This window comes from Rhopalosiphum maidis, chromosome 2 (assembly GCF_003676215.2).
Source record: "Rhopalosiphum maidis isolate BTI-1 chromosome 2, ASM367621v3, whole genome shotgun sequence".
NCBI classification, from domain to species: Eukaryota; Metazoa; Arthropoda; class Insecta; order Hemiptera; family Aphididae; genus Rhopalosiphum; species Rhopalosiphum maidis.
This window is the reverse complement of record NC_040878.1, coordinates 424,439-436,438: the sequence shown is the minus strand read 5'-3', so window position 1 is coordinate 436,438 and position 12,000 is coordinate 424,439. Positions and strand designations below refer to the sequence as shown.

The following is a 12,000-nucleotide window of genomic DNA, read 5'->3' as shown; positions in this document are numbered from 1 at the left end:
GTTGCATCTGCTTTTTTTTTTATTTATACTAATTTTCTTTAATAATTGAATAATTACTTATTATTTATTAGTAAGGAACGAAGTTTAATGCCATAAAAATAAGAAAAATACGATTTAATGCCTTAAAAAAATGCCCTAAAAAACTTTAAAAATGTATTTAAATTCAATAAATAGCATGTCTAGCTTATCTTTACCTAGTTGTGTGTAATAATATGTTGTAGGTTGTATGTATGTATATACATGTGTCTACACATGTTAACAATAATTTCATCTGGGTTTATTTGATCAGTAAAAACATCATAAATATTTATTTTTATTTTTTTAGAATGAATATTCATACATTTCTATCAGATTTTATCCATTCATGGATAATTGGGGTATGTGTTGTAACGGGTTGTCGAATTTCTACAAAATTGATATGTTCTTATAGTAGATTTTGAGTTCATAATGATTAACAGAGATAATATTTTTTTGTCTGGCGTCATTTCAAACATCTTGGAGAAATATATGCCAGTTAAACTGGAGGGGACTTCTCTCATCCTAACTAAAGACAATAAGCTGAGAGGGTTCCCTTGTGGTGACCTGAACCACATTGTGCAGAACATGAATAGAATTTTTTGAAAAAGCCAAATCTGATGAGACTACTGTTAGAACAATTTGAATAAAATATAAACCTGCAGGTAGCGTTAAATTTGTCTACGACTTGTCTTCAGTCATATCTGCACATTAGGGACAACTATTTTAACTTTTAATAACTTTTAACATTAATAAAATCAATGATTCCACAAATTATATATGCTACGATTTTCAGTCACTATATAATCAGTGCATAACATTATGTAGAATAAAATTTTGTCTGTTTCTTCAATGCTTATTATTTTTTATTATCTTCATTATTTTATATATGATGAAAAAAAAATCAAAGAAAGGAGTAGAAAACTTTCACTTAAAAAAACTGGTATAAATTTGCAGGCTATTGCCAATGATCCAAAACTAAAAAATGTATCATTGTTTGTTTCCAGTGATTTGTTTTTTTTTTAATAAATTATCTTTTTTATCTTCATATTATATAATTATTAAATAGTAATTTGAAAATGATTGTCATAAATTATTTTTAGAAGCATTACTAAAAAGAAAAGTTACATCTTACAGTAAATATATAATGCAATTTAAGAAGTCAAACCTTAAGCACATAAAAAAATACAAATCTTTTACTTGGACGATAAATTTGGAAACTAAAATATTAGGAAGTAAAAATTTTGTACACCAAGTATTTTTTATGTTGTATGTTAGAGATGAATTTATTTTCTAAAACGGTGGGCTGTTGAGTCTCAGTTTGCCTCCAAGTATAGTTCCATTATTTAAAATCTACATACCCTGATATTACCCTGTGTATTCTGTTTTATAAACATATAACATAGTAAATTTGCTTTCAGTAGACCTAATTTTGTGTTGTTATCTTTAATTTAAAGAGAATTGACCTATTAAGAAAGTTAAAGGTAAGAATAACAAAGGCTAATAAAAAGATATATAATTATACGCTCGAATAGTGCCTACGTCATACACGTTATCAAGTCTTATAGATTTTATCAATTGGATCATTTGGAACTAAACAAACTAAGATGCCTATTTAAAATGTATACAAAATAAATTATTAAATTAATTTTGTTTGTTAAAACAATTTAAAATAGTTTAGAGCATTTGTCTTTTGTGAATAGATTTAATAAATTTAGCTGTTTTAAAAAATTATAACCATAGACATATAACACATATAACTACATATGTCTATGATTATAACTTACAAACTTATTTTATTTTATATACGTTTTAAATGTGTATTTTGTTTGGATCCAAAATGAAATTTTGTTAAGGACTATTATTGTATATGACATCACACTATTCGTCCGTATTTAAGTGTTGGCTTTTTTTAATACCTTAATTTTCTAAGGAAAACTAGTATTATAAATACCACACTCATATTTAGGCTATTTAGCTTAAAAATTAAAATATCGAAACATACAATATATTAGGTATTTGAAATTAAAATTAACAAGTTTATACTACAGTCTAAAATAATTAATAAATTTTGATAAAAAATAAAAATTAGTTTAGCCAGTTAAGTAAACAGTAAACAACATGGAATAAATTATGATTAAATTACAAAAAACAGTTGTATTTATAATTTTTTTAATTAAAATTATGGATTTGAATTGTATATTAAATTAATAATTTAATTACAATAGCCTATTATTTTAATAAATTTATTTAATAATCAAGAAAAGTGTATAATTTTCTAAATTAATTATAGCATATAAATATATAATTCCCCAACTTTACACTTAAACATAAATTTACAAACAGAATAAATTTAATTTACTGTAAATTTAATTATTTAGTTAATGTAAACAATACATAGTCTGAATAATGATTTTAAATAAACTGAATTTTATCTAATATTAAAATAAGAGTCAAAAACACTGAGACAGTTAACGCTTCAGAATTAGTTATATGTATGGTAAGGTAAATGGAACAATATACTCTATATATATTTTCCAACAATGCTCATAAGATAAATAGAAAAGTAGTTAAATATTAAGTAATTCATGAAGAAACTTACTAAATAGATGTTGGTGACTGATAAGAATATTTTAAACTCTTTTTCTATTTCAGATAAGTAAAACAATTTTTTTTAATTCATATAAGAAATATCTATATAATAATAATTCATTAATAATTATTAATTATATTATGTACATAAACACATTAGATACATTACAATTCAAAATTATAGATCTAACTCATTATAATAGGGTGTCATTCATGAACAATTGTTACATAACTCTTAACAATGAAAAAAAAAGTACATCCTGTTATTGTGAATTTATCATTACGTATTCTGTTGTGGCCTAGGTCTTAGTATTAGTTTTCCAGAATCATCACAAGACATATTAAAATCAGCTAGCACTTGCCTTGCACGTGATGTTATTATCGATGTTGCTATCACTTTTTTATGTACACCAGTTATGAGTAATATCACTAGTTAAATAAAATTAAAACAATCAATTAAACACCATTGTTAATTGTTAAATATCTTTAAAGTATTCTTACTAAGTATCATAGATGAAACGGTGAACAATAAATGATTGTACAGTGATTGGACAAATGATACTTTAGCAGTTTGTGGATCTGTCAACCAATAATAAGCACCTATTGAAGCACTTAATGTTGAAATAGCTAAAATTGCTGAAAAAATAAATATCGAATTCACATATTATCATTGTACTTTAACAAATAAAATGCTCTTACTTCGCCATCGATTAGTTATTGGTTTGATAGAAGCAATCACCTCGGTTAGTCGCCGCTCAAAAGCTTTAAGATCTATAACATTTAATTTATTTCATGAATTAATAAAATTTATAGAACATATGAATTTAGGATTTATAATGTTATTTATTATATTAAATAATAAATAATTTTATTTTTCAATATCTATTTATTCAAATTTTTAAGTGTTATTTTCTAATTGTTTGCTTTGATATATAGTATTAAGTAATCGTATTAATGATTAAATATATTATTATATATTATGGCAAAGCTCTTGTAAGTATAACAATTAGTAGAGTATAAAACTGGGATAAAATTAAATACGAACTCTTGTCTACTTTTTTATAAAGTAATCCCACCCAATGTTTCTATGTTGAAAAATTTAAGCGTTACTGAATCATTATTGTTTAAAACAAAAGTAAAAAGAAAAAGTGTAGTAATAACAGGAGTAAAAGATTAAATACGCCATACATACGAAACTGTATCCTAATCAACAATGTCTGTTGGATCTGTGCATCATAGTGAAAAAGGTACCATCGAGCAGAATATTAAAAGTGTAGGAATCTTTTGGACTTGAGGGTTCAATTCAAAATAGACACGATTAAAATATGACATATTTTACCGTCACAAGCAGTCTGTTCGTACGACATTTTATTCCGTGTTCAGTCTCTCGATCGGTGTTGCCGGTACGATAGATCTTACGTTGTCCTACTCATCGCAATCCAGAAGATGTCCTTCGTTCTCATCGAGCTGTGTCAAAAACGATAAACCTAACCACAGCTGTCATCTGTGTACTTCTTACAGATCGTGTGTTAACTTATCCGAGATTAAAAAAAGTTGAAATTACTTAATATTCAAATTCAAATAATATATAACGTTGATCGACGTCTCGACTATCGACGACGACGATCGTGAACTCGTAACGCGCTGTCAGTTGTGTATTATTTTTCTTTATCAATGACCGCGAGATCGCGAACCGAAAACTGTAAACATGACAGCCTACTGACACAGTGATACCGAAACCGATGCTTAATTATTGTCGTCAACCCACAAAATCGTTCGTTACTTCTGCCCGATGACAATAATTCTCCCGCCGGATATTATTTATAGGTTATGTTCTTATGCGATTAGGTACAAAACAAATATTGTGTTTTTCTGCCATTATTGTATCATTTGTATCAGTTTTTTAGTTGATCAATGTTTGTAATTTCTATAGTTACGAGTTTACAACTTAATGAGTATTTAACATTTTTACATCTCGTGTGTCGTGTGATTTATAAGAAAAATTAGGAATTTTGCCAAATCCATTTACTTTTGTAAACTATCATGTCTGTAAGTATTGTCGCTGTTTTTATGTGTTTCAGTACACATATCGATAATAAATTACCATCTTTTTCACTATTACTATTAATTTTAGGCAGCGGCAGTAGCCAAGGTGCAAGAAGTCCGTGAGATTTCCCGAGTAGAACGTATCGGCGCCCATTCTCACATACGTGGACTTGGGTTGGACGACAACAGAGAACCAAGACATGTTAGTATTTCAAAATTAGTGTCTTCTTTTAATTGGCGACTGATAGTTTTGATCTATTTTAGGTTTCACAAGGATTAGTTGGCCAGTTGAAAGCTCGCAAAGCTATGGGTGTTGTGTTAGATATGATAAAAGAGGAAAAAATTGCTGGAAGATCTGTTTTACTCGCTGGCGAACCCGGCACAGGTAATTTTATGCTTAGTAAAATATCAACTGCATATGCCTACTTTCTGTCTCTTCAAGTTATGGATTCAAACTAATTGTTGAAGTCAATCATAGTTTTTTAATTTAATTAACCTAAGTTAGTTTCATAATGTGCATAGAAGTATGAAGCAAGATGGTACCATAGACTTGAAAGCTCTGATATGACCATCTAATTATGCTGTGCTGAAAACTTCCTTATATATAGCTGGCTAACCACAGTCCTGCTGTTGAATCCTTTGAAAGTTATGGTGTCCAACTAGCGCAAATAGTCATAACTCATGCACCTGTAAACATACTATTATAGTCGTGGCTTACTATTATATAATATGTAGATTGATCAAAGCCGGTTTACACTACTTATTACATCTTATATTATTTCTTATATGATATTTGATAAGATCTCAAGATCTACTGTTTTTAAAAATATACATTATAAGTTCCAAGAACTGCTAGCTCAATAGACTTATTGAAATAATATTCACTGGACAAATATATTTTTTTTTTTCTAGGGAAAACTGCTATTGCCATGGCATTAGCACAGGCTTTGGGTTCTGATACACCATTTACATGCATGTCTGGTTCAGAGATATATAGTTTAGAAATGAGCAAAACCGAAGCACTGACTCAAGCCATCCGTAAATCAATTGGTGTCCGCATCAAGTATGTTATTACAGTTGTTATATACTTAATAATATCATTGTTAACCATAATATTTTACAGAGAGGAGAGTGAAATTATTGAAGGTGAAGTAGTAGAGTTCCAAATAGAACGCCCAGTTACAGGGACAGGGTCTAAAGTAGGAAAGTTAACTATGAGAACAACAGACATGGAGACAGTTTATGATCTTGGAAACAAAATGATTGAAGCTTTGTTAAAAGAAAAAGTAATTAAATCATATATATTTGACGCTTTAAATAAATTTTTATCGAATTTTATTTTGTGCAAAGGTTTTGGCTGGAGATGTCGTAACTATTGATGTTGCTAGTGGCAAGGTTAACAAAATTGGACGATCATTTACCAGATCAAGAGATTATGATGCATCTGGGCCACAAACTAGGTAGGTTAGTTTGTAAATTTATGTCATTACACATGTGAAATAATATTATTTTTAGATTTGTGCAGTGTCCAGAAGGTGAACTTCAAAAACGTAAAGAGGTTGTACATACAGTAACGTTACATGAAATTGATGTAATTAATTCCAGAACCCATGGTTTCCTTGCCCTATTTTCAGGTAAAATATCAAATTATTATGCCATGATGTGTATGTAATTGAAAAACAAAATCATTTACATTAATTGTTTGTTTCACACATATTTCTATAATTTTGAATATTTCAATATGCATCTGTTAACTGTATACTTTTATTTTTTTGCTTTACTATTAGTTTTTCAGTGATATGTGTTACATAATGATTTCCGCACAATAATAAACAATTATTAATTATTACTCAATTTTTCTTAGTTGCTATGTTCTCTTGATTTGTATACTATAAAATAGATTAATACAATTATATAAGGCATATTCCAAAAATAAGGTATCCATGCTCCTAGCACCAAAAATAAATATTTTTTCCAAAAGTTAGTAACACTGGCATATAACAAAACTTCTTTCTTTCTTCTTTCCAACAAAAGTTGACTTAACTTAATTTGATGTTTATTTTACCTAACACACATTTATGATGGATGTTTGTACATGCAAATTTTTGGCCTGATATACCTTCAAAGGAAAGGTTTTTTAGATTCCATAGTAACAGGTGATGAGACTAACAACCAAAGTCCAAACAATAATCATTAAAGTGCAAACATTTTGGGACAAGAAAGGAGTTCATTTGATCAAATTTATGCAGACTGGATAACTATAAGTGTAGTTTCATATTGCGAAACTTTGAAGAAACTTTGTTAAGCCAATCAAAATAAAATAAAAGGTATGCTGACAAAAGGGGTTAGTGACAACACTTGACCCGTGATACAAAAGCTCTCTTGAATCAGTTTGGTTTGGATGTTATTACTCATCCCTGAAAAAAGATGGAAACAGATAAAAAGCTGAAGATAGAAGTTACTCAATACTTGTAAAAAGATATAATGATGAGTTTCTATGATGCTGGCCTTTAAAAACTATTAGTGCGCTATATTAAATGTATCTAAATGAATGGTGATTATGTAGAAAAATAACTGCTGTATATAAACTCGCATACAACATTTTTTAAATATAACTTATTATATAACTAATATAATTTATTCATAATTATTACAGAAACCTTATTTTTGGGACATGCTTCGTAATATAAATTATTATATTAAATAAACTTATTTAGCCTTAAAATTAAACATAATATTTTCTTTACCTTTAATTTTATAAGTAACTAATTATAAATACCTTCAGCAATATAAATTTAAGTATTAAATATCTATTCATATTATGAAATTGATATTAAATTTCAAAAACAATTTTTAGAAATAATGTTTTGTATCTAGGTGACACGGGTGAAATCAAGTCAGAAGTTAGAGATCAAATTAACTGTAAAGTCAGCGAATGGCGTGAAGAGGGAAAAGCTGAATTATTAGCCGGCGTACTATTTATTGATGAAGTAATTATAATTATTATTTATGATTTGATACTAGTGTATTACTATTTTTAATTTTGTTTTAAATATTAATGTCACCTCTTTTAGGTGCACATGTTAGACATAGAATGTTTTTCATTCTTGAACAGAGCTTTAGAAAATGAAATTGCTCCAATTGTAATAACAGCCACTAACCGTGGAGTGACGAACATCCGAGGCACAAATTATAAATCACCACATGGTGTACCACTTGATTTACTGGACCGCATGGTCATCATTATGACACAACCCTATTCCGAAAATGAACTAGAACAAATTTTAAAAATTAGGTATTTGTTTCATCATTCATAGTTTATTACTATTTCAATAACAATAAAACATAAACATAATTTTGAAAAAAAATTTAAGGGCTGAAGAAGAAGACTGTGAAATATCCAAAGATGCCTTATCAATTTTAGCCAAGATCAGTAAATCAACTTCTCTGAGATATGGCATTCAATTGATAACAACCGCCCACTTGGTTTGCCGAAAACGTAAAGCCACTGAAGTGACGGTAGATGATGTAAAAAAAGTGTATAGACTGTTTTTAGATGAAGAACGTTCTACTCAACTTATGAAAGAATATCAAAAAGAATACATGTTTGACCATTATGCAATTGCAGGTTAGTCTACATCTATTTTTATGGTTTAGCAAAAAGGTTGGCAATTGTTCACATTAAGGGCCAAAATATGTTTTGTTAAAAAATGTTATTAAGTGCCACCAAGAAATATAACATAATGTTTTCATATGTATGTCCTAGGACAATAGGTAAATAGTACTTAATTGTATTTTACAGTAATATCAAAATAAGTCAATAGTTTAGGTATTCAAATGTTACAGTGTTTAAAAAAAATGGATTATTATTATTATTATACTTGTATATACATAAAATTTATGTTCCCTATATTATAGTAATTTCTTAATGTTATTTTGATAGATGCTGATAACGAAGAGGACAAACTTGATGATTCAATGGAAGTACAAAATGACAGCACATCGTCTACATAATTTAAATTTTAAATATTGATTTATCTTAGACTAGTGAAGTCACTGTTTTGTAATTAAAATAATTATAATTTACTCACACAATTCCATGTTTGATGTTGCCTTAAATATTGTGTACTTTTGAAAATATAATGTTTTTTTATTATTTTATCACTTTTTTTTTGTTAATCTAAGTTTTTTCATATACAAAATACATATAAAAAAAATGTTTTAGAAGTTATGTGAAAAAAAAATATGATTTATTTACTATCAATTTGAAACTTGTGATTAATTAATTTGCATTTATTTAAAAAAATATATAATTTATTATAAAATAGAAATGGTTGACTGTAATTACTAGTAATCTTATTTGATTAGTTTTGTTTAAATGTAAAAACTTGATTGATCAAATTTTTCTTGATAAAAAAATGATGTGCATTAGAGTATTAAAAAGTTCCACAGATAAAAATTAAAATTATTCTTTTAAATTATAGTAAGGATTTAATGAATTGATAATTTGTTCAAATAATCAATACTTTTAAAGCAAAATGTAAAATAACTAACCTCAAAAACTTATTAATACAAATATATTTTACGCAACTTTTTATTATTTATATTTTTTTATTTACAACATGTTCTTAGAATTTTTATATACTTCTTAAAAAATATCACTCTGATTTATCAATAAATAATATATTTATTTTTGGTATCCTTGAATTTATCTGAATAACAGCACATGATCACCTACATTCATTATGTATGTATTTGATTTATTGTAATTTCTATTAATTTTAGTTTTTTCTAGAATTATTATGAGAAGCTACCTGTTAAACTCGTGTTCTTAGTCGTTATAGATTCTTATTATATAATCATTGGCTATACATATATGATTTATATACTTCATAGCAATACTTTAATTTTTTTATGCAAGTATCATTGCATATTTACATATAGGTGCATTGTAACAATGTTGTTTAAAAAAAAATATTTTTAGTTATTGAAATTTACTCACAAACATGTTATTGCAATATTTTAATTTTTATAAAAAAAAATATGTAGTTAGGAAATACTAAAGAAGTTTCATAAATTGAAAACTACTCAAATAATAAATGTAAATTTTATCAAAAAAAATCATCTGATTATTAATTTAAATGGTTAAAAAAAGAAGTTTGGAAACCAACTATAATATGATACAAAAATAATTGAAAATACTTTACTTTTAAAGTATATTAAATATTTTAAAAATATGTAAGGTGGGTTAAGGTTGAAAAGTATTAATTTTTACTTTTTCTCCTCCATTTTCTTAACTTTAAGTGTAATGAGCGCTAATTATATCCAATTTACTACCAAGAATTTCCTTAGAAGTTAAAGGTGGAAAAAATTTTACATTTAATAAAGGACAATATAATATGACATGAAAATAAGACGAATCGATTTAACTTCTACACTAACAGTATATCATATATAATTGGCTATTGAGCGCCTCTTGGCTTCTTTAGAATATAATTTTAAGGTATAAATATATAAACTAATATGATGTTGGTTTAGCAGGGTTTTGTTATTATTATTAAATAACTGAACATTGACTGTTAGCTTTCAATGAAATAAAATTGGCCAAATATTTTATTGTATTCATCAGTGCCATGTCCAGGGGAGGGGCCCTGACCACTCGTTGGCCGTATTTACTATTTTTTGTTTTAAAGATTTATATTTATTTGTATACATGAACGTATACTACAATATATCTTTTACAATTTTAGACAGTATGTGCCCCCCCTACAAAATTCTGTATACGCCACTGGTATTCTTTCACATTTCACTTTTTGTTTCAGTAATAATTCATAATGCGTTGGGATTATGGATATATTACAATCATATGTGAAACGCGTTTGTCAAAAATGTATGGTTGTTCGCACGGCTCTCAACAAGTAAAAATAACATTATAAATTATAATCATCTAAAGAAAAACATCTATACAGGGAACATATTATGTTATTACTTAAAACGAAGTATCTTGCCTGAAATTCAATAGCTGGTGTAATATAATATAGGTAATAGGTATTAGTATAGTAGTAATTAATTAACGAGTAAATGATAAATATCAATTAAAATAAATTTAAAACGGGTTCATACAGTTTCATACATAAGTATACATAACGACACAACAAACTGATTATTATTCGGTTAGGTACCTTACACCTTCCTTAAAAGTTATATTTATATAAAATATTATATTTAAAATATAATATTTTCGCTGCTTGATTTTCTGTACGATTTTGTTTCCTTCAACTAGTTGAGCTGCCGCACCCAATGTGTGTACCTACCGTTGCGGCATTGCATAATAATATGAACAATGATATGGACGCACATGTGGATTACGCAAGTATGTACCCCCTTTTCCACATTTAATTATCGTTTATATAGCTGTTTAATATCATTATGATATTATACTTGAGTTGAATAGAAGAAAAAACCAAACCGACAATTCGGTCGATTTTTCTAAGACAACGGGCACATGCGAAACCGGTTACAAAATAATAATATAATTATAATATGTCCTTTATTATTGTAATGACCAAAACGGTCCTCATTTGAAGAGTACTTAAACTTAACTACATTGCAATTAGGAGTTATCAGGTAAAATTATTTCGTAAACATTTTAAAAGGAAACACACTGTAGATGCTCATGTACAATATGTCCCAAAAGGCTCGTTATTACCCTTAATATTTCCGTAGAAAATCATTATATTTAAATGAGGTTTTTTTTTTTACAATAATAAATATGGAAATTCTGATTGAATGACAAAAGATTAAATTTTTTTTTTCAAAAATTCAAAAATTATCAATCAATTTTGTATGCAAAATGCAATTAAGTTCTTAAAGATTTTAAAATAGCCATTTGATTGATCATATTTTTTAAAACAGTTCAAAAAAAAATATTAAATTAAATAACAATTGGCAAAATTAGAGCCAATTAGTGCTTGAATTGTGGGAGGAGGTGTGCAGAGGGACCGAGCTCCCCTACTATTTTTTATTTGCGTACCCAAACTTTATTTTTTCACAGTATCGGGGGAACAGCACAAACTTATGTCCAAAATAATTTTTATTAAAATGTGGATTTCAATTTATAATAACAATAAGTATTACAATTTTTATTAGTACCAAAATACTAGTATAAAGTTTATGGGTATAAGTAAGGTTGTCAAAGTCCCCCACGGGTCCGTGTTAAGTAATTGGGCACTTGGAGCGCAGATTTTAAATCGTTAACCTCTACTTCATTTTTTCCAATTCGTGCACTGGAGCCAATAATGTTTTTGAATTTCTAAGAACAATAATTTTGTTACTTAGCAAAACACA

The 12,000-nt window shown here is 27.3% G+C and overlaps 2 protein-coding genes across 2 annotated transcripts; one reads left to right on the top strand and one right to left on the bottom strand.

The window, feature by feature from the left end:
* Positions 1-2,319: 2,319 nt before the first annotated feature.
* LOC113553986 (nuclear envelope phosphatase-regulatory subunit 1 homolog) lies at positions 2,320-4,348 on the bottom strand. The gene is made up of 4 exons (XM_026957601.1): positions 3,947-4,348; positions 3,307-3,378; positions 3,109-3,243; positions 2,320-3,036 (listed from the first exon to the last, which is right to left on the bottom strand). Exons 1-4 carry the CDS (start codon positions 3,972-3,974, stop codon positions 2,888-2,890), a joined length of 384 nt encoding a protein of 127 aa, XP_026813402.1. The 5' UTR covers positions 3,975-4,348; the 3' UTR covers positions 2,320-2,887.
* A 124-nt stretch (positions 4,349-4,472) lies between these two features.
* LOC113553985 (ruvB-like 2) lies at positions 4,473-8,809 on the top strand. Its single transcript, XM_026957600.1, has 11 exons — positions 4,473-4,656; positions 4,742-4,855; positions 4,918-5,038; positions 5,566-5,716; positions 5,777-5,939; positions 6,004-6,113; positions 6,169-6,287; positions 7,531-7,643; positions 7,728-7,948; positions 8,028-8,281; positions 8,597-8,809. The coding sequence occupies exons 1-11, from the start codon at positions 4,651-4,653 to the stop codon at positions 8,665-8,667; spliced, it is 1,443 nt and encodes a 480-aa protein (XP_026813401.1). The 5' UTR covers positions 4,473-4,650; the 3' UTR covers positions 8,668-8,809.
* Positions 8,810-12,000: the final 3,191 nt, after the last annotated feature.

Bases quoted from the DNA above. Each gene is read 5' to 3' on its own strand.
- LOC113553986 (XM_026957601.1), bottom strand. From the start codon at position 3,974: ATGTCGTACGAACAGACTGCTTGTGACG. The intron at 3,244-3,306 runs GTAAGAGCATTT...TTATTTTTTCAG, and splicing joins AATAACTAATCGATGGCGAA to CAATTTTAGCTATTTCAACA. The intron at 3,037-3,108 runs GTAAGAATACTT...TTATTTAACTAG, and splicing joins CGTTTCATCTATGATACTTA to TGATATTACTCATAACTGGT.
- LOC113553985 (XM_026957600.1), top strand. The intron at 6,114-6,168 runs GTAGGTTAGTTT...TATTATTTTTAG, and splicing joins GCATCTGGGCCACAAACTAG to ATTTGTGCAGTGTCCAGAAG. The intron at 8,282-8,596 runs GTTAGTCTACAT...TTATTTTGATAG, and splicing joins TGACCATTATGCAATTGCAG to ATGCTGATAACGAAGAGGAC.